General features: G+C 44.0%; 1 protein-coding gene across 2 annotated transcripts in view; it reads right to left on the reverse strand.

Moving 5' to 3' along the window:
* GMPR (guanosine monophosphate reductase) overlaps positions 1 to 22,895 on the reverse strand; it is a 45,019-nt gene extending 22,124 nt beyond the window's left edge. The window contains exons 1-7 of one of the 2 annotated variants that reach the window (XM_068160818.1): positions 22,734 to 22,895; positions 17,428 to 17,547; positions 16,721 to 16,804; positions 14,894 to 15,067; positions 8,277 to 8,358; positions 5,860 to 5,966; positions 322 to 364 (exon numbers count right to left, since the gene is read on the reverse strand). In XM_068160818.1, coding sequence (XP_068016919.1) covers positions 322 to 364; positions 5,860 to 5,966; positions 8,277 to 8,358; positions 14,894 to 15,067; positions 16,721 to 16,804; positions 17,428 to 17,547; positions 22,734 to 22,880 — 757 coding nt within the window. In that variant the 5' untranslated portion in view covers positions 22,881 to 22,895. Of the gene's footprint in view, positions 1 to 321; positions 365 to 5,859; positions 5,967 to 8,276; positions 8,359 to 14,893; positions 15,068 to 16,720; positions 16,805 to 17,427; positions 17,548 to 22,419; positions 22,676 to 22,733 lie in introns of those variants that run through there. The other variant, XM_068160819.1, reaches the window with a different exon arrangement.
* Positions 22,896 to 23,278: the final 383 nt, after the last annotated feature.

A 23,278-nucleotide genomic window follows, 5' to 3' on the forward strand; every position in this document is an offset into this window, starting at 1 on the left:
TGTTACAGGCATCTTTGAATCCCACTCAAAAGAAACTCATAACAGTTTTCTTTGTATTACTGTCCCAGTGGATGTGTCCCACACACACCTGGCAGACAGTTTCTAAATAGGACTTCGACCACTCTATGTTTTGTGCTGCATAATGTGCACTGGTGCAAAGAGCAAATTCGTGTCTGGTGTATTAATTTCGCTGGAGTTACCCTGAGGGACGAAGGTAACCTACTGCTGATTACACACGCCGGGTCAGCCTGACTCCTGCGCCACGGGTGAGGGTGCTGGGGACGCGGGGGGGTAACGGGTGGCACGAGGCGCTGTGCTTACCAAACGCTTTGGCGACATCTCCTGGGCAGCTGCATCCTCCGTCCTGCAGAAAGAAAAGCACACAGTTAAGTGGCAACCGGCTCACACGGGGACCCAGCGAGCACTGGAGCTTTGCGACCTGCAGCAGAACGGCCCCTGCTCAGGAACAGGGTGTCAAGAGCTGACTGCGCACCACTGATACACATTATCTCGGCTGAGCTTTTACACCATTCATATGATCCTTTCTATTGCTTTCTTTCTTTCGGCTCATTTACTCTACTGCACTGATATTACCACTTGTAACAGTAGCAATGCAAATTCCTGTCTGAAATTTCCTAAATCACAGAAACTAGAAACAAGACCTCATCTGATGCCCTGAATCACTACCTGACATTTTAAAAGGTTGTGTGATGCAGAGGAACCACAAACCCCCACCTGAAACCACCAAAAACATTTAAAATAACTTTCTCAGCAGTTTACAATACATTAGAAGGTCACAGTGGGAGGGGTGAGGAAATAAACCATCAGCTATGTTGGATTTTGATCTGATAATCTCTAGCAAACCGGGTAATCTAGTCTTTGTCAAGTGGAAATGAATCATCACACTCCTGTTTGACATGGGTTTGGTAAGGAAACAGCACTTTCAGATCTTTAGCATTTTAGACCTAGGTGTTTCAGTTTCAGTGCAAAGAAATGTCTGAGGAGGGTGTTTCGATTGTGGGGCGTTACATGTGTATGTGCTGTAAAAAAGGAACAGCACACAGCACAGCTCATCATAGGCTGCAGTTCCTTAGCTTTTGTAAAGGTCTGAGTATCAGGTGAAAGGCCCTCCTACTCTGCAGTCCCTGTACCAAGAGAGCTCCCCAGTCCTTTGAGGATCAGGGTCCACTGCAGACTGCTGACAGCCTTCCTGCTTTCAAAGCTGCTCTGCCAACTGGATGGTTACTTCGTTTCACTTCCCCATTGCCAGAAACGCATGCCTGTGAGACCTGCAGCAGAGCATAGCCAGAGATCCCCACCAGCAGCCATTTTAGAGCTGGCTGTCACAGGTAGCTGGCAGTGCAGCTGAGTGTTAGAACCTATCTGTGCACAGAAAAGGTTTCAGACACAAACTGAGCAGGTGGGTCTGAAAGTGAGTGACTTTTCAAAAGGCATCCCACTGCAAACAGTGCCTGGTACAACTTGAAAGGCTTTTATTCCATTTGCTGATAACCTCTAGCATATTACCCCTTTTGTCAAGCTAGACACTCTTGCTGTCAGCTCCAGAAAGGAGTGCTGGGCTGACAGCTGAATCTCTTGCTCCTGTTAAGGGCTCTGCTTGTGCAATTCTTTCCCTCTGACAAGTCTGTCAGAGCCTGGAGGAGGGTGTGAGTGTGTGTGCATGTGTCAGTGGAGGAAGAGTCAAGGTACAAAGAGGGGTCTAATAATCTTCAAAGAGCAATGTCAGGAATTTCCTGACTCTCACTGTCTGACTGAGACAGGCTGGCTATGAATGCTCTCTGGCAGAAGGGTTTCAGTCTATTCTTACTGAGTAGCTCAGTTTCTGACTTTTATAATTAACCCACTAGTAGCAGTGATGGAGGCTTTATGCTTTCAGAAGTACCATGGGGATGGAAGCCTTAGTGTGCAACCATTAATCATGTGCTTCAAAAAATATCACTTTGAATGTCACTAAATTACAAAATCCTGAGCAGATTAAGAGACTCTCCAAAGAGCTCACGAGTTACCATTTAAGATAAAAGGAACTGATGATGATGAGTCACAGCACTTCTTTATCTGTAGATGCCTCCACTTCTTCACATAAACAGGTAAATGTAGTGATTCACAGAAAGGGGAACAAAAATGGGACACACTAAGCAGTTATGCCAGAGGATGTCATATAATAAAGCTATACATTCATTCCATGTAAAAAGTCAAATGCTCTCTTGAGCAAGCAAGACTCTGATTCTGCTGCATTGGCTGGGAAGCTTCCCCTTGCAGTTCAGCTTGTCCCAACAGAGGCCTGGCCTGGACTCAAAATGGCTGGTAGAACTGCTGTCCTTGAGTCATGGAGCTTGTTGCAGGCTCAGCCCCTACCTCAGAGCTCTGGGGAAATGTATCAGTACAAATGCCCCCATGAAATTCATGACAACCTACACTATCCTGAAGTAAGCCTACTTGGAAGAGTAGCCATGGGGCCTGTAGAAGGTGTGAGTGAGAGACAACTGGATGCTGATATGAAGGAGAGAGCAAAACAACTTTCCAGTCAACAGAATTATTTTAACCTGGTTAAAAGAATGTTATTTTCCACAATCTCCTTCTCCAAACAGATAAAGCATTTTACAACAAAATCTGGCCTGAGGAAAAGAAATACAGTATAGAAAAACAGTATGAACTGGTGGAATATTTAGTATTACATGCCACTTATGTTTATAGTGATGATTTGTGTATTTCAAGCAACCTTTATAATAAACTGTCTAACTAGCACTTCACAGTATCAGCAAACAAGACAGCTATTTATTATGCAGAAGATATATAAAGTCCATGGCACATACAGCAGCAGAAACAATACATATGGTGCTTTATTCTGAACTACATATGCTGGGCCTTTTTCTATGTGGAGGAAGAGATGGTATGGCAGAAGCTGCATAAAGAACCCCTTAGTCATTCTTTTCACTGAACTCTGGTGGCCCATCACTCAAGCAGGATGAAGGGGAAATAGTGATCTCTATCAAAGGATAGCCAAGAGAGGTCACATGCAAGGTTGCTTTCCATTCCTCACATAGATGGCTTACTAGAATACGTGACTGCCTCTCTGTCCAGCAGAGCAGTTCTCTGACCTACAAGAGACAGAAACTTTATCTCAAGTAGGACATCTCTGAAAGAGCTCTCCTGCTAAATGGCCCCTCCACTGTAACTCACTACTGCATTTTCTCAAGGCCAATGGATTAGCAAGACTAAAAACTGAGACCATTGGCCCTCAGACGAATAGCAAAGGACAGAAACAGTGCTTGTATCTTTGACAGGGTTTCCACTCTTCTTTCAGTGAGTCATGAAAGATTCATTTCTGATGTGAGCTTTGAGTTCTTCAAAATAATTTAGCATGAGGAAAGCAAATGGTGCATTTTTGCCTTCTCCCTTCTCTGAGTAAATGACTCTGTAGAGACAATAGATGTTCACTTGGACTACCACATTTGCCTAAATATTGCCACATTCTTTGGGGCTGTATCAGCTCAAAAAAAATCATACATGATCACTTCAGCAGTACAAATATTTTAGATCCCAGTCTGTGCTGCCATCCTAGCAGAGCTACTACAGAATGAGCTTCAACTGTGCTGTGTTCCTCACAGTGCCTGTACTGCTCTCAGCACCAGAATTTTCTGAGTGAGTGGGACTCATAATGTAACAAGAGGGGCAGGTTGATGAAAGTACTGGACAAGCCAGAAGTGGATGCAAGAAGGCATCCCAATGCTCTAACCCATATCATACCATTAGCTATAATTTGCATGGGTATAGCTGGTAGGCTTTCAATCTTTTCACATCTTTCCCCTCTACTTCCATATCAATGAAAGAAGTCCTCCAAATTTTCCTGCTGAATGGACATAAACAGCTGCGGGAGTACTCTGACTATAGAGGTCTCCTTTAGTTCAGGTTGGGTGGGCCCACTCCTGAATCTATATAATGACACTAGTGAGACATTGTAAGGGATGCCACATATACTTTTTGCCACTAGACCAAATTATATACTAGGCTTGCCCCCATGTGGTGTTTTTCCCCCAGGAAGACACCTCTCTTTTGTGATACCTTTGTCAGAGCTCTGGCAATGACCATGCAGTTCAGTCTTTTCTTTCCCAAATAAACCCATCAATATGCACCTGAATGTTGCAGAATTCAGGTATAATGTTCTCACCCTTGCTTTAGTCTCCTGAGTTTGGGTGACAGAGTTGAGTTACAGTGGTGTTAGAGACCCCAGTAACAGCTGAAGGTAATCCTCTTAGCCCAGATGTTGTAGCAGAGAGGTATTAAATTGCCCTCCCCTAATGGCTAGGGGATTGATAGCTGCTCACTGAAGCCAACATGACCTAAGCAGGTTAGAAACTGATCTATATCCAAAGCAGGAAATGAGAGGAGGGATAAATAATACAGAATCATCACCTTTTTCCACAGTCTAAATACACACTCCCTGTTTCCTTGTAAAATCAGAACAACATTCTTCTAAAGATTGCTTGCAGAAAATAATTATGGCCAAATTAGGATGGATTTCTGAACCACTGCTAGGATGACACCTATAGTTATCCAGCACTCATAGTAATTAACCAGTCTTTCATGCTCTATTACTCACATGTGCTGTGTCTGCAATAGACAAACGTTTGTAATACTACCCAAGTCATAAAGTGCAAGACTGTTTTTCTATTGAGAGGAGGGAATGTGCCTTGATAATGAAGAGCAAGAATGATCTGACTGTAACATACACTTATTTTCTTGCTCCAATACACCCACAGCTCCAAGAAATACAGTCAAGCCCTTTGCCCATCCACGTTTTTTGCCCATCCGGAGTTTTTTCTCCTTTCCCCTCCTTCCTTAACAACACAGCACACACCCTTCCTCAGATGGATACTAGCCACAACCAAGTCAAACAACATTGGGCTTTGCAGTGATTACATTTGGCAGTAGATCTAAAACACAGTGTGGCCTCTTCCAGGGCTGTCTGTGAGTGTACCTGTGAGCACAGCATGATGGATAGTCCCTATGCCTTCCAGATTACCGGCTGTCTCACAGACAGCCTGCAGTGCCTTGTGCAAGCCTGACACAGCCAGTGTGTCACAGTGACTGGGCTGGGCATGCTGAAGCACACAGAACCTCTGGGTGCTGAAGGCTGTGGTCTAGCTCAGACTGAGGCCTTGCTTGTGGATTTACTTTTTCTGTGAGGTGAATCTGGTCTTGCTAATGCAAGCTACTATTAGCCATCAATATAAATACATGCACTGTTTTTCTCTACAGACTTGTTCCCCTAGAACTTTGTGATAACTTAAGTGGCTCACATGCCTGTTTAGCTCAACAGAGCCACCTCTGAAGCACTCCTGTCCCTGCACAGAGAGCTCTGCAAGGGTGCTACCTGAATCAGTCCAGCTACTAGAGCACAGACAGACTCATATTGTTTTGTCTTGTGCTCCCCTCTACTGCTTGCCTGTCCCTCACTCCCTCTCCCTGGGGAAGACCCTGCTTTCATTTCACTCATTTTTCAGAAATCTTTTATAACAATTACTGCTTGCTTCAATGTGAAAATGCTATCAGGCTTCCTTTTCTGTTCACCTAACAGCTTACTGCATTCAGGGAGCAAGAAGCAGCTTTCCAAAAGCACACAGAGGAGCAAGGTGCTCAAGTCTTTTTAAACATGAGAGGGAGTTGGTTTCTTTACATTTGAATTTCCACTGACCACCCTAGGAGCAAGTACAGGGGTCATCTGGAGATGTGGCAGAAGGACAGCCTTTAACATGCAGTGGATACTGGACTGTTTGATTCTTCTATTCTCTAAAGATTTGCACAGTGGGAATGTGAGAGTAGATGATATTTACTTACAGAGATGATATGTCCTTTCAAGCCATGTGCTGAGTCTGCACACTCAATAACAGCACTTAGCTGCAGATATCCCACCCCTGTCTTAATCCGAGTGGTACATACAGAACCTAGGAAAGAGAACAGAAGAAAACAAAACTGTAGTCAGGAAAAATAGTGCTTGTTTTCTTTTGCTTATGAGGGAAAAAAAGTTTCTGTCTGTATTAATTTTTTCCTTCTACTGCCCATGTTGGCTTCCTGTGGATAAAAGGAACACGTAGGAACTTGAGTTTTGAAATGCCATCTCACCACTTTGTGAGAGCAGTAATTGAGGTGACTAACACCAATCCTTTCCTCTCCAGGACCACAATTCTCAGTTTAGGTAACATCAGCAGTGCTACCTGGTGAGGGAATTACAGCATCACAAGAAAGCAAATCTGACTGAGGTGCCCAAAAGGAAGAAGGACTAAAGTCATAAGCCATGAGACTCAGCAGAAACATTTGATGCCCAACTATTTACTAGAAGCAATATTTCTATCTCTTTTCTACATATGTTTTGAAAAATAATAGGGAAAATCTGGGGGGGAAGGGCAGTGTTTTGGGGAAGGGGGGTTGTTTATTTGTGAGGTTTTTGTGGCAATAGTCCACAAGGGAGAGAGAAACATTTTTTGCCTAGTATTTATGGTAGAAATACTTGGTTGATTCCAGTAGTTGTGGAATACAGGCAAATCAGCACACAGTATTTTAAAAGTGGGATCAGTAGCCATCAGAAAGCTGTACAGTGTAGTATTACTGGAAACATGCCAATTTTATCTGATTACTAAACTTTATTACCTATTGCTATATTATACACATACATGGTGCTTGTATGTATCTATATCTAAACATAAAGGTACATACATATATATATAAAACCCCCACTTCAGTTATAGTTCAACATGGTAACACAGCTATAGATCTTTTGAAATATCTTCCCTATTCTTCTCTTCAAATTAAGAATTAAAATGAGGATGGTTTGCTGCCAGTCCAGGTCTTATAAGATACAGACCATACAGAAAAATAATCAATGGCAGTATACTCTGGATCCCTTCACTCAGCTGATATCCATGTATACAAGTAAAGGGAAAGTTTCCAAAGATCTTTCAAAGAACTGACATGGTGAAACCACTCAGAAGTATTTCTGCAATGTAGGAAGAAAATCAGTTTTAAAACTATCTCCTCAGGGTATATACTTGTACATGTAGTGCTTTATAATCAATCACTGCTATTTTACACAGGATGCACCATTACCTGGAAAAGAGATTCAAGATCATATCTTCTGTGAGGAACTTTACTTGCAGGTTTGTGTGGTCAACTTGTACAGATCTGTTCAGGAAGATCTCTAGGGAGGGTATTTACTCCTAACTTTTTCACTTCAAAGCTATGAACTATAATAATTCTTCTATTATACCTGAACTTGCCTGTAACAATTTCACCACAACATCTCTGGTTTTTATGCTTCATGTATATTGCAGTGTTTATTGTTATTTGCTGTCCTCCTGGGCATAACTAAATCATTTGCTCTGCTCAAATTATCCACTCATTGACCAGAACTGTTTGGTATTGTAGAGTAAATGTGACTGCACTGCACAGCCTGATTATAGCTACACTGTTATCGACACTTCTGTTATCGACTTTAAAATCTAACCCATGTATGGTGACCCCAGATGCAGACTAAGAAGAAAATCCGACATGAAGGGTCACATGAAGAAATGCACAAGGGAAGAAAAAAAATGAAGGTAATATGGTAGTATATGGCAGAAAACATTATTAGGGAAGAGAAAGGAGGAAAAAAAACCTCTACGAAGTTTTGAGTCTTCCCAATTATCCATGGGATTGTTACAGTAGCAGGTAACACAGAAGTGCATTAATGTAAGTTTTGTCACCCAAGCAATAGTAACAATTAGAGGCAATACTATCCATACTTCACACTCAATGCTATTTCATCTTTGAAGACTTGACAAAATAGGCAGCCTCAGCTTAAGAGAACACAATCACAAAGCTACTCAGAAACCTGTATTTCCTTGATAGAAGTGGATACCTGAACATAGTATCACTTGAGCTTTAGTTGGCATGATTCAGCAGTTTTTCAACAGGATAGGAAAAATGTTCCTAAACACAACACATATTAGCAGTGATAATGTCAGCAACTAAATGTGTCCAATAATAGGCATCTTCACTGCCAGAAGATGCAATAGGTACACTTTGCAGTATGAAACACTAGCACCCTGGCCTTGTAGTTCTTAAACATACTATGTGCAAGGGCACTGTTACTTTTCATTAACCTTTGTGGGTCTAAGCATCCCAATGGACAGGCAAAAGCATAACACACTGGTTTCACCTGAACAACTCTTCTACCACCATTACCTTAAGTCACCTTGATTTGATTAGATTTGACTTACCTGGTCCAATACCCACTTTAATAATATCTGCTCCGGAAAGAATAAGTTCTTCTACCATCTCTCCTGTCACCACATTGCCTGCCTAGACAGAAGGAACAGCATCTCATATATGGGGGATTTCAAGGCTACTGCAGTAAAGGCTAACAACAACAATATAGAGTTTTAGCCTAAGTTTTCCTGAGTTGAACTATATAGATTTAGGAAGAATATAGTTCACTGTATTGTTCATTGGGCATGTCACAGAGATTAAACAAATCACACAGGTACATTCTCAAGTCAAAAAATGTCATGATTGGTCCAGCAGACCCTAATCCTCAAGATCCCATTAGGATAGCAGCTTAATTTTCCATCCTCCTAATCCTCACCCAGATGCTCTCAACCACATCATCTGCAACTGCAACAATTTAAGCCCTGCCATTCTTCACCCAGCACACTGCAGACTGCTCATCTCACAGCTGGACAACTTGTCCAGAAGGAAGCTGTGAGGCACAGTATCAAAAGCCTTACTAAAATCCAGAAACACTGAATCCACTACTTCATCCATTAGGCCTGGTGATCTTATCACAGGTTATTAAACTAAATAGGACTTTCCTTTCATGAACCCATGTTGATTATGCCTGCATACTGCACTGTTCTTTAAATGCCTTTCAACAGCACTCACCATGATCTTCTCCATAATTTCTCCTGCTGCTGAGGTTAGACTAACAGGTCTCTAGTTTCCCAGGTCTTCACTCACATTCTTCTTATAAATGCAAATAATGCTGGATAGCCTTCTGTCAGCAGGGACCTCTCTCCCTTTGGTTGGTGATGGAGAGGGGTCCTGTTGTACCATCTGCTAGCTCTGTCAGTACTCTGGATCTCATCAGACCCATTGTTCTACTGGATATTTGAAAACTAAGTATGGTTTGCATTTCAGCTCTGTTGCTTGTTTCATGTCTACAGCATGCTCCTAACTAGGAAAAAATGCATACAATAAACCTGCAGGAACCACAAGTCATTGCCTGCATCATCCATTATGCACTTGTCCTGAGATAGGGTATTAATTTGTGGACACCTGAATTTAGGATCTAGATAGGTTCATAAAACCTCTTATGTGTGATATTCCCGGATTTAGCAAGTGTTTGTAGCAGAGCTGATATGGGCAAAGCAGGAAGCAAATCCTTAAATCCTTACTTAATCTTTTCTTATTTTCTACTGAAACAAAACTCTTGCTGAAGGTAACAGCTACCAAGGGAATGTTGGGCAGGCCTTATTCTCCACTTACTGATTTTTGCCTCCTATTTTACCATTTATTTATTTTTAATGGATTTTACTTCCCCCTTTCATCGGCCTGAAATAGCTGACAAGCCACCACCTGAGGCACTTACGAAACAATGATACTGTAAGGCAGCAATTTGTGGTCTATGACAGAGCACTGCTTGCTTTTGCTCAAAACTGCTGATATTGATTAAAAATAAAATAAACCAGAATAAACCAGAAAAGTCAGGAAATAAAGAATATAGAATAGGCACAGTGTTTCCAGCTTAATTGTGCTTCCTTTCTGTCTCAGTGATAATCTGTTACACTAAGTGCTGTGCCCTCCACAGTAAGGTGCGGCAGAGAGCACACTGCTTACATTACAGAAGCAGCTGACATTTGGAAGGCAGATGACTACTACCTGCACAGTATGACATGCAGCACATTACAACTTGGTAAAATACTGCAGTACCTGCAGGAACAACTGGGTATTAAAGTCAGTGGTTCCATGAGATTGGAGATCAGGTCTGTATTTAAGTTAAACAGCAGTGTCGTCTTATTAGCAGAGCATAGCAGGTTGTCAAACTGTCTTTTCAGAAATGCTAACCAGACGTTTAATGTTAAGTTACTACCAGAGAATGTTGGAACTGCATATGTTGATTCAAAATGCTCATCCTAGCAGGGAAAAGCACGTTATGTCCCCAGCATGCTTTTTTTTCCTGGAATGCATGTACACACATCAGTGGTTTCTGTCTTTCTCAATCTACAGATCCTTAACGAGTTTTCAGGGAAGACATGCAGCTCTACATAGCAGGCTTCAACCTGCTGATGACAGGCCGCCTTCTTTTAGGTAATCTTTTGCAGACCTCATGAGAGCACAGAAACACAAGAGGCACAGCTAACTGCATGTGAAGAGACCTTAGTTTCACAGCTGAAGAGCAGGGAAAGCTGTTTTCTCACATCCAGCTGAACTCTGCTTCCACAGAAACAAACGCTTGCTTTACCACTGATGTCAGTATGACAGCTGAAGAGAGACAAAAGGGCTTCTGAAAGCCCCACCTGTAAGGTAAAGCCAGAATATTTCAACTATAAAAAAAAATGTGAAAAGGTGAATATAGAAAGTCTGAGACTAGAGAGATGAAACCCCCTTAAAATTAACTCAGAATATAAAATGGAACTTGTACTAAGAAGCCACTACTGACAATAAATTTTGGTGTGTATTTGGGCAAGTAGTTAAGGGCCACAGAAATTGGTGGATGTACTCTATTAGTGAAAACTATGTTCATGTGACTAACAAGCCATGTACTAATGCATTTATCTGTATCTATAGCATAATCTGCTACAGATCTGGCTTTCTTGAAAGAGGTGTAGCCTGGTAATTATGTTACTGCTAACCTAACTGCCACTCCTGGCAGTAAAATAATAGCATCAGTAATGCTTTCAGTGTGGTCATTTATTAGGGGCTACAACAATATTACCCAGGCCTTACAGATTCAGGGCAACACTCAGCTGTACCATCACTCTGTGTGAGGTTTCAAGTGAGCATTACCCTGGCTCATTCCAGCCGTATCGAGGCTGACTGTACTGCGGGTCAGTCCTGAGGGAAATCCTGGCCTCAGAAAAGTCAAAGGGAGTTTCACTACTGACTTTAATGGGATCAAGATTTCACCTAACAGGATTATAAAGGCTACAGCTTCTCAGACAGAGATACAAAATCAGTGAACACAGTAGGGCAGTGCCTCTGAATTTCAGTCAGGCATTTGATACTGTGCCTCATAAAAGCCTGCTATAAATATCAACTCGCACTAAGACAGGAACACTGCCGCCCTGATTGAAAGCTGCTGGCAAATGGCAATGGATCAAGCTGAGGAGAAGTGTCTGTGACAACAGTTCTCAAACTTTCTTCTTGTATCCTATGAGGAAAGCACAGTCTGTGCCTCCACACTATCAGGATCACTGCCAAAGGACACTTCCCACCCACCAAAGCAAGGGGTGCTTTACCATAAGATGGAGAGATGATGGCCTTCGCAAGGCTGAGCCATACCAGGTGGGTGTTTGCACTCTACTGTGACTGACCCAAGACAGCCTTGGCAGTATCACTGTACCCTACCCTAGTATCCCAGCTGGTCTCTGCTCTGAGAACCCCCATGCTGGACATGCCACGACTAGACTGACTCTTGCTGTGTGTTACAGAGAGAAACTGAGATCAGTCTGCATGGCATTCTTTGAATGAATTCTCCCTCTACTAAAGCCCTGATAAGTTCTGCTGCTGACTTAAAGTGGAGCAATAGTTTCTGGCCCATGCTGTTTACTTATGCTCCCGCTTTATGATTCCACTTGCTTCCCTTTCTGGCCCACATCTTGTGGGTGCTACAGTCCGCAAGTGTGTTCCTGCTTTTCACTCCTGCCACACTCCTTGTTCCTGTCCCTAGGGTTTCTTCTGTGTAGTGAACAGAGAACACTATGAAAAGAAAACTTCACAACAAAAACTTGGAAAAGCTTGCTGGCAAAGACAACTGAGCTTGTTAAACAGACTTCTGGTAGCACAGAGGAACCATAATGTCTACAGTTACACTAACAAATAAGGACTACGCTTACTGCAATATAACGGCTCGGACCCTCAATCGTGAATGTCAGCTGAAGTTTTGCTTTAGACTTCAGCAGGCAGGCAAAACCCAAGCACATGATGTTGTGCTACAGTACAACACCCCACTGGACCATTACTCTTGATTCTGGGAGGCAGTGCTGCATTTGTAAGAGGCTTGAATAATGTTCTCCCTTCATCCTCAATTTAATGATTGATTCAAGGCAAGTCATGTTGTGCCTTTGTGCTCCTGTTTGTCCACCCTATCCTTTGTGTTCCAAAAGACTGATCTTCTTTGTAAATTACTATGAAAGGTAAGTGAGTGAAAAGAGCTTGTCAGAGTCAGGCAGAACAACGTAAGGTAACATGATTATAAGAGAAAGCATTTAAAAAGGCAAAAACGTGCATTTGAAAGGTCATCACATAAGAGACATCCTCCATCTGCACTGGAGTATCAGCCACAAAGTGTACTACGTTAAGCACAGTTGCTTTGTACATCACCTTTCAGCCTCAGAGCTGAACCCATTCCATGGCCCCTGAGGACACACATTCCTTGTGCCCCGGGGTTAGGTTACTGTTATGTACTGCTCTGCAGCTGACTGTGGAATGAATCGTCATGCTGAGGAAAGCAAACAAGGCAGCCTGCAAGGTCCTGGAGATCACTTTCAGCTATGAGAAAGCTTCTTTATTTTTGTACCTTCTCTTTAACTGCTAACCCTTTTGTTTGAAAGCTACAACAGCAGAGCTACAGGAGGCATAGCAGAGAGACTTCAAAGAAGACAGAACAAGTAGCAGCAGGACATGTCTTCCAGAGTATCATAAAAAGGAGCCTGCATTTAAGCCAGGAATAGCTGCAAAAGGCCATCTTGGCACAGAGTGTAAAGTAAACTCATTTGGAAGTGGGGTAGAAGTGTGTGTCTCTGGTTCAGAGAATTTCAGGGACTGCAGAGACTCTAGAAAACAGAAGCTTTTTGAACACCCCAAGTTTGTTAGCAAGCTTTTAGGAATGTAAATTATCCACATGCAGGAGATTAAAACCATGAGCCATAGTAAGCCGCCTTCACAGAAAGGAGCTAGTCAGAAAAGGCAGCTGAACAGGTCAGGGCTGTGTGTATGTTCAAGCAGGTGGTACTGTCAGGACAATGAGACTTGGACTAACAATAACCTCAGTCACAGAAGCAGAGAAACTAAGCAGGTAGCTTAACAGCTCTGGGAAGTAGACGAGACTGGCTCCAGAACCCAAGACTGAAATCTGGGCTTAATATGTGACTTTGACATTGACCTGTGCTTTCTGGGCAATTCATCTTGGTTGTTTTCCCTCCTCAGTCAGCAAAGTCAGCAGTCTGTGGGGAGGTGGAGGAGCAGAGGACACAACTTCCTTTCCACTTTTGATACAGAATTTTTTAACGACATGCTTTAAGGTCCCTCCCACAACTCTTCAAGCCAAAGACACTGGAGTAAGCATGTTACTAAGGGCAATACTTCAGATTCAAACTCTCACTGCAGTGAAAAAGGAGCAAGAACCTCAGAAAGACCACATCTATTACTCACGGTTCCAAAAGCTTTCTCCAAAGCCATGGGAAATATGGCCATACTACAAAGGTTCCTAAGGTCTGCTAGTAGCTGTGGAAGGACATCTATTTATATTAGCCTATGGTAATCTGGAACCCCTAAGGCTTAATTCCATTTTCCAATGCCACCATAATTCAGAGGCAAGAACACCACCTTTCTCCAATATGGAAGGAAAGAAAATAGTCTCCCCTGAGTGGCTTGACCATGCAGTTCCCTGCTGAACCAAGCCAGTGTGTATTTATGACCATTTCTACTCCACGTTTACTTTGCAAGTGTGAAGCTTTGTGTCTGGCATGAAAAAGTGAGAAAGTGTTGCCTAAACATGATTGCTTGCTACACTGGCTGGAAGAAAAGCTGGTAGCCTCATGAAGAATCTGCTGCTTGTTTGTCAATTTCTGCTATTATCAGGGAAACAAATTCAGACCCACTTCTTCAAGGGCCCTGGGAAACACACAGGAGTAGGGGCTCTCTTGCAAGGAGTCCTATGTCAATGCAAACACCCTGCTCTTAGTGCAAAAGGGCTAGAGGAATAATGGCATTATTGCACTGAGAAGGGATATCAACATCACAGAAAGGATATAAAAAGCACCAGCACTGACTGTTTGCTCCCTAATGACCCTGTTCATTACATAACACTCTATGATACTTATCATAGGCAAACATTAGTCTATGTTCAGTTGTCTTCACAGTGATCTAATGGATGAAAACAGTTACTGGCCTCAACTAGCCCGAAACATCAGTGCATTCCCACAGCAAACCTCACCTTGGAATCACCAAAATACGCCTACATGCTTTATGCTCAGAGGTCACACCTGGTGTGGCAAGAAGGACGTGAGTAGGAAAAGCATCTGATCCACTCAGCCTGTCCTGCCAACATCAAGCTGCTCTATCAGAGCACACACTGAACAGTCCCACAGAAATTATCAGTAATGGAAGACTGACAAAGCCAACACACTATTAAACAATTGTCATATGGCTGAGAGTCAACATCTTGCTGAGTTGAAAGGGTAGGTGAATAAAGCTGCCCTCTGTATTCCCAGAAGGGTACCTGTCCACTTGTGTGTGTCTGGAAGACAAGAGGTTTGAGTCATACTTGTTCTTTCTGTCTTCCTTTTCTAAAACTGATGGAGCTACCACAGAGCTTCTGATGCCTACCAGCTAAACTCTGGGCCCTGTTCCTGGACAGAACTCCCACACACCCCCTCCATCCTGTCTACACACTTACCATAATGGTGTGATGTGGGAACAGGGCACGGACAGACTTCACAAACTTCACGAAGTGCTCAGAATAGCCATTTGCCACATCCAGGCAGATGTACCTGATGGATGGAATGGCCTCTAGAATACTTGTCAACTTGTCCAAATCATCTTTTCCACTACCTGAGCTTGCTGCTACATGCTAGAAAGACAGGGAGAACAAAAGGGAGTAGCAGTTTGTGAAAACTGGGATAAACACCCACCTTGTGTGTCTTTTTCTGTATAGTTTTGAGAGGACTTGTACTGAAAACTAGAGAAAATCACACTGCTTAACATGAAATAAATACCTTCCTGGGAACATCAGTGTTACTTTTGTTTTGTTTAAAGGCTTTAAAACAAAGTAAAATTATCATTTTATCAGCTCTTCATTCACAAGTGGATTCTCACAGACAAATATAATCATCACCTGAGATGGCTGACAGCTCAGCCATCTTCATATTAACACAAATGAAAGAGAAGCCCTAACTTGGCATATTTCCAGGAAGACAGAGTGGCAAAATTTGGGGCACTGTCAGAGAGTGGGATCTGGGCCTTTAAGTTCAACAGATACTACTGTGATCTACAGAATCACAGAACAGTTGAGTTTGAAAGGGACCTCTGGAGACTGTATAGTAGAACTCTCTCATCAAGCAGGGTCAGCTACCATTCAAAACAAGCAGATTGCTTCCTCCTTTATCCTCCTTAAGTTCTTTCCAACAGAAAAATAGTTTCCACAGCTGTTGGCCCACAAAACCTCTGCAGAGATCCAAGGTCACAGAACAAGTCAGTATTTAATCACTAGGAGAACCTACTCCGGTGATTACGAACCACAAATAGACCTTCTAAGTGCCCAAGCGTCCAGAGACAGGATATTCCTGGGACCACTTTCTACCCTACAGTGGCATACTAACAATCCTGATGATCCTATGTGATAGGCTGCTTTCAGACAATCCTGTAATTAATAGACTTCATAATGTAATTCTAAAATGTGCCACAGGTAAAGATGCAGTACAGCTTTGTGGTATTCTTTTCTGTACAAAAAAGGTTTCAAAACTGTACAGAACTCCAAGGAGGAGGGGAGACAGCCAGGAATGCTCTTACACCACCTTTTCTAATAGCAGGGGCCTGTCAGAAGGACACAGAAGAAATCAGGATATGAAAAAGTCAGTATTTGAATTTAGTAAATGGTGTTTCTCTGTAATGGCTCAGGCTAGGACCCTGTGAACAAGCGGGGCAGCACAGCTAGTAGTTACACAGTGTGAGCGCTAATGCAAGGATGTAAACGGAGGACAGATATGCTGTGCTAACTTTCAGTGCTCATCCCTGCTTGGGCCCAGAACCTGGCCCCCTCCAGCCTGAAGGCTTTGCATCCACCTTCATACCTAATAGCTAAGACTCTGCCTAGCATGAGGACACACAGGGCCAGCTTGAGGGTGGGTTACTCAAAGCTATTGGCATTTGTGGTCTTGGGCTTCTCTCTCACCAGGACTACCACAGCTCCCGACAGCAACAGAGGCAGAGCAGTTAGACCTATCACCAAGTATTTCCTTCTTATTTGCTCAGCACATTTCTCTGTTTCAATTCCAGGCAAACACAAACTTTGCTTTTTTGCATCTTAATATAAGCACTTTCATAATGGACTCACATAGCTATTCTTTTTAAACCAGGACAAACCACTTCCCTTGATGCATTTAAGAACAACAAATATCTTCAATCCCCAAAAACCTCACTTGACAACAGTATTCACAAGAGACTCCAGTGTATATGAGCTCAGAACAAAGCAACAAGCCATAATAATTTACAGTATGAAAAGTACCTCAAGGCATTCTGGGTGATTGGCAGCAAACAGTTTCCATTCTTCCAGAGAATAATGCTTGTGAATTGCAGTGAACATTGCATGCTAGCGAAAATAAGGAAACTGATATTAATGTCCAAGTTAGTAATCTTTCCCTCAGCTGTGGAGTAACAAGATACTAGGAATTCCCATTTTAAGCATAGCCTTGTCCTGTTTGAAAGAAAACAGTAATTAACAGACCAGGCACCTCCAAGGAGTTTGCCAAAGGAAAAGTAGCACACTTATCCAACCCCTTGAGATCAGGTTTCTGATGTGTTTCCTGAAGTTACGGTCAATATTCTGAAGGTGAGCCTTGAGGCCAGAGGCAATTAACCAGTGAGTGCTGGCTGCTGCAGGTTTATCCAGTAATCAACACTTTCAAAACTGTTGTAAGGGAAGCACAATAAAGACCTCACAAACTGAGCTCTAGAAGCTTCATCTGAATCTGAGCTACATCAAAGCTGGAAGCTTCCCAGTAAGTGTCTCCATCTTGTACGTGGAGCCCTGTCTCTGGTAGCTGTATTGCTGCACAAGCACAGCTGCTTTGCACTGGAACCACACCTTCTTGCTCTGGATTTTTTAATTCACGCCCCCCTGCTCTCCACCAAACACAGGTAACAATTAGAAAAGACTGCTTACTGTCACCCAGTGGCTTCCCAATTGTTGCAGTAATGAGAATCCAGACTTACTTTTGCCATAACCACAGCCATTTCAAATGTCCCCACAGTGTCCATGTTTGCCACTATAATGGGAATTCCTGTGTATGTCTGCTTGGAGTTGCGGAAGGTGAAGGTGCGCGTGAGGTCAACCTGCAACACATAGGGACACATTCCTTTAAGTAACTGATTGCAATCTAACAAGTCATGCTTCTCAATCTTCCTCTTTTCGTTCCACTATGACCTCACTTAATTGTGTTACAACTTCTGCCTTCCAAATAAAAATCAGTAAGTAAAACAATGTTTTCTGTGTTGCAGAATGCTCCTGCTAAAGGAATAGAGAATAATTTGTTTTTTCATTAACAGGTCAGAAGGGGTTGGAGAGGTAAGAAGGGGCAATGAGGACTGTGGATTGTTTTATACAGAAGTAATCCTCAGTTGTTCTTTGGCTGCCTGAGAAACTCAAGCTGATATCCTAACCCCACTGAATTCAGAACTGGAACTCAGTCTGCAGAGCACAGAGGGCTTTGTCTCAGTCTTTACTGTAAATGAGAATACAATAAAGCAAGTTGCCAAACAATATGAACAATCATACCTTAGCTTATTAAACCACAAGACTGCTAGTTTCCAAGCTCATTTCTCTACAACTGCATCAGCCTTCTCCTTCAAAGTTATTTCTCCTCCAGTATCCTCAAATGATCATGGTAACAACAGTCATTTTGTTCCTTGCATTTACAATAGGTAGTATCATATTCAGATTGGTTCCTACTGGTCTACTTAGCATCTTACAATAGAGAAATACGAGAAAATAACTCTTAAGAAATGCACAACTCTTAAGGTATTAGGTTAGTCTCTTTAGTAACAGTGAAAATTAAGGATCTTTTATAGCTTTTTCCTTCTTACTTCAGCTTTAATCCAGGAACATTCAGAGACCTGAAATGAACTGAAACCCATCAACAGAAAGGAGGCCATATAAAAAGGTACAGGACTTCAATAATTTAACAGATTTTGAGCACTGTAGCAGGCTACATTCTAATTGATTATTATGATGGAGGGTTTATTACCTGTATAAGAGAAAGAACTTAGTGCCTCGAGGTATTGTAAAAGAGCTCCTTGTTTTGTGTAAGTTCATAATGGAAGGGTCACTGAGGTGAACAAGCTAAGATACATCTTTAATGGAGACTTACCCCTCTTCCCATTTATTATCAGAGAGGCCCAATTCTCCACCCACCACTGATGACATAGCATTCTTATGGGAATTTCTGCTGCAGCCAACACACAAGAAATGATTCTTACCTCCACTTACTATAGATGCTCATGTGTGACTTCTAGCCAGATGCACCTCGTGCAATTATGTACACAACTGGCAATTCCATAACAGCAGGCATTTATGAGGGATAATTGTGAGGCTTTCCCTAATGAGGATTTTGTTTTGTAAGCACAGGAGAAATGGCACACTGGGTTGGAGATGTTTATGTGATGCCCTCTAAACAGCCAGTGCTATGTCTGGGAAGGGAACATAAGAATGAGGCAGGTCTTGAAAGCGTCTTTCCCTAGCCTACCTTACCAGGTTGCAAGAGACTTCTATTTAGAGACCTTAAAAGGTCTCCAATCCACTGTGCTGAACAGCCATTCACAAAGAATCCCTCACATCTTTAGTCTCTCCAATATCCCATAGCAATAAATTCCACAGATGAATTATATACTGTATAAAAACTATGACCTTTGCCTGACAATAACATTCAGTGCTCCCTAGTTCTTGTTTTGTGAGAGACAATCAACAGACACTTATCAGTTTCACCTTTTCCATTTCAGTCCTCACTTCACAGACTTCTAGCATGTCCACCACAGCTGCTGCTTCTCCATACTAAAAGGTCCTAGTATGTTTACTTTTTCCCTCATGTGGAAACCAGTAAATACTGCGATCATCCCAGCTGCCATTTTATCTACCCAATTTAGCACATTTTGCTGTTCTCTTGGAGGGATCACCAGAACTGTGTACTCATGGTGAACACAGCAAGGAACATCACAAAGTTAAGTGGTTTTCTTTAGTTCTTCTAGTAAGATTCGGGATCATCTCTTTCCTGAGTGGTAACAGCTAATCCATAGCTTATTGTTATATGCATTATGAGAAAATAACTTCTGACCCTAAGATTGCTGATCATCACTCCACAACCGTAAAAGTTTATTTAGAAAGAAAAACCATAAACCTAGGCGTGTGACATATAAAAGTACTAGGACATTGGCTGTTCTGTTAAAGCTCCCTGGACTTACCTGAGTTAACAAGTTTTAATTAATGACTAGACTTCCCACAGAACACTTGCCTGCAGAAGCAAGTCTAGCAAAGGCAAAAATAGCAGGCTACTGAGACCCCACAGATAGACAATGCTGCTCCCACTCCAATCATTGCATGAATCACTTTTGAATTCAAGCTTCAAATTTTCTGGTATCTTTTCAAAAAGAGAAAGCAATCATGGGAAATTAAGGCAGCATAAGGAATCAAAACCAAGGACCAACACAGCAAACATACAAGAAGAGCTGCAGACACCTCAAACTGCCTCTCTAAGAAGCTGACTTAATCCTAGTCACTGCATAAAAAGCTATCCTTGCACAAAACAAGGCATTCACAGCAGAGAAGCAGACACTTGCTGATATAAGCTTCAAAGCTGCAGCTTGCTGGGTAACAGGCACTGTAGTATGCTGCCTCTGCTCCTCTGCCAGAACTACTTATTTATATTCTTGTTTTGAAGCAGACTGAGGCTGTCCATTTCAGATCTGGCTCTCACAGAAACTGTTTATTCCTGTTGCTACAGCCTCAGTGATGGTGTCCAATTTCTTAACCTTCATCGGCTTTCACTGACCCCCCCCATGAAATGCACTTTTTCTCATGTGAAATGTTTTTAACAGTTCATCATAGCCACCCGCTACAACCCTGCCCTATCAGCTCATGTTCCTCCTATCACTTTCCTTTCCCAGCAGGCCTTTTTTCCACAGCCTGCACACAGCTAAATATATGCAACACTGCATTTGAAGGAGCCATGTGTCATTTGGTGGAGCACAGCTCCACCAGTTTGCCAGGCCACCACAGTGAATTTTAAAAAGCCATCACAATTCCCCAAGCAAATGGCTGGAAAAGTCCTATGAGCCTTACAGGCTTCACACGATCATAGATTCACAGAATTGGCTTGGTTGTAAAAGATCTTTAAGATCAAGTTCAACCATCACCTAACTACCAAGTCTGGTGCTAAACCACCACCACATCTATTAGTCCTTTAAACACCTCCAGAGATCCAACCACCTCCCTGGGGAGCCTATTCCAGTGTTTGATAACTCTTTCAGTAAAGAAGTCTCTTCTAATATTCAGCATAAACCTCCCCTGATGCAACCTGAGGCCATTACCTCTCATTCTATCACCTGTTACTAGGGAGACCAACTCCTACCTCACTACAACCTCCTTTCAGGGAGTTGTAAAGGCCAAGGTGGTCTCCCTTGAGCCTCCTTTCCTCCAGACTAAACAATCCCAGTTCCCTCAGCCACTCCTCAGACCTGTTCTCCAGACCCTTCATCAGCATCCCTGCCCTTCTCGATTTGCTCCAGCACCTTCGTGTCTGTCTTCTTGTGAGGGCCCCTAAACTGAACACAGTACTCAAGGTGTGGCCTCATCAGCACCAAGCACAGAAGGAAATAATGAGGAGTTATTCAATCAGGACACTGTTTTTTGTAAAAGAAAAATTCCTAGCCTGAGATTACCTTTCTACTGAGAGGGCCTCTGCAACCTTACACCTTCATAATGGCAAAAACATTTTGCTTAACTGTTGCCCTCAAAATCCCTGGCCATAGGCCTGTAATAAACATGGGCACTCTGCTTCCCTTTCCAGTCTTGTCTTCCTACCTCACTTGATTTGTCTTGGTCTCCCCCTCTTATAACTCTGCTCCTCCTGGAGGAAAGTTTAATCTGCTTTCCATCCCCCAATACGAGGTAATTCCTTCATTAGTCAAACTAAATCTTTGGTTAACCTTGAGGTTACATGAGGTAAACAAGAAGGCACTGAGGCAGCCATTTTATTGTTGGGGTTTTTTTTTTTCGGTAGAGGCAACCCCCATGGGATTTCACGGGGTCTTGATCTCTCCTGAGAAGTAAGTACAGCAATATCCTGGCTAGTAGTGGCCCAGGGCCAGCAGGGACGAAGAGCCTCAGGCAGGAGTGCCTGAGGACTACGGCTGGGCTTTTACCACTTAGGTCCCTAAGCAACGGGAGGCAGGTCGCGGCGGGGTTACTGCGAGTGAAGCTGCCATGAACCCGACCGCCCCAGCCGGGATCCCAGCCCGGGGCGTTCTGTGCCGTGGGAAGCACTCCACAGCATCTTCAGTTTTGGTTTTTTTTTTAAGTACTATTATTTTTCACAACGAGAACGTTGGTTAGTCTGTAAAGCACTGCCCACAGTCCCCGAAGCTGAGGTAAAAGATGCCAGCCGGCCCGCACCCACCAGCATTCTGCCGGACCGAGCTGCGGAGCGCGTAAGCAGGCACCCCCCCACCCCAGCACCGGAGAGCGCGCTCGGTTCATCGCTGCCCTCACGGAAACCGGAGGCCACCCCCCCACTTTGAGCCACTGAAATCCGCAAAGGCACCTGTTAGAAGCAAAAAATCCTCCTTAACCCCCACCCCCCCCCACCACTTTTTTTCGTTGTTTTTTTTTTTTTTCTTTTTCTTTTGGCAAAAGGAGCAGGAGCGGACAGCGCAGCACCGGTTTGCGGCGCCCGCCGCCTCTTGCTCAGCCGGGTTTCGCCTCTCCAAGGCGGGGGGGCTTGGGGGGTGGGCACGCCGCAGGCTCCGTAACCCCAGCCCCATCCTCCCCTCCTCCGCGGAGCAGCGGCATCTGTCCCGCCACGTAAGAGCGTTTCGATCGGGGAGGGCATTGTTACGTTAGACTGAGGAATAAAAATAAAGCAGGGAGGGAAGGAGGGTTAAGGAAGCCAGGCGCTGAGAGCGGAGAAAAAGCATGCTGGGTTTAAGTGCCCCCACCTCTGATCTGCTTTTGAGGCTGCTTCTTTTAGGTCTGAGAAGGACATCTTTAAAGTCCAGTTTGAGGTCTGCATCTACCCGGGGCATCTTGCTGAGGTGCGGGGACCGGGACTCTCCTGGCGGCAGCAGTGGTGGCCCCGCTGCTCTCGCTCCGCTCCACTGCACCGCGCCGCCTGCAGAGCCGCGCCGGCCAAAGCCCGCGGGCCGCGCACAGAGCCTATTTATAGGGCGCGGGGATCGCGACGCCGCGGCCCGTGCCCCATCGCTTTATTAGGAGAGGGTTGCGTTTAGCTGAGTGGCCGGTTCTCACCTACCCCTTTTCCCGCCGCAGCCACCCCTGCTTCTCCATCGGCCTGGCCGTTCTGTGTGGCTGAGGGGAAGAGGGAGAATGAGACGCGGCGCCCGCCAGTGCGAGGCGAGGCGCGGCGCGGGCCCGGCCACCGCTGGCGGCATAGCGGCATTAAGGGCAAAGCAAGGGCAGAGGAAATGGCGCCTCCATGTGAGCGAGCGGGCGGCTGCCGGGCCCGCCGCCGCGCGAGCTTGGCGCTGTCGGGTAGCTGCTGCGGGGTTGAGCTGACATGTTCCTTGTCCCTCTCTCGCTTCCCGCTTCCTCCACCCCCGGCAACGGTTGTGACCCGCGGGGACAGCCCTGAGGCGACCGCACCGGCAGCGGCTGGAGACGCTCCCCAGCATTTTTCAGGCGGCTGAGGCACGGTCCAAACCTTTGTCTCTAACCCTATAAAAGTCCCTGCTTTGGTCTCCGTGGGCTGGGAATAAGACTTTCCGAGGTGCTGAGCCCAGACCTGCCCCCCTCCCCCTTGCCAGTTGTCCTCAGTTAAAACCAAGAGTTGACCAGCTC

Source organism: Melanerpes formicivorus, unplaced genomic scaffold (assembly GCF_026170545.1).
Source record: "Melanerpes formicivorus ecotype bairdi unplaced genomic scaffold, bMelFor1.0.p_v2 SCAF_53, whole genome shotgun sequence".
Taxonomy (NCBI): Eukaryota; Metazoa; Chordata; class Aves; order Piciformes; family Picidae; genus Melanerpes; species Melanerpes formicivorus.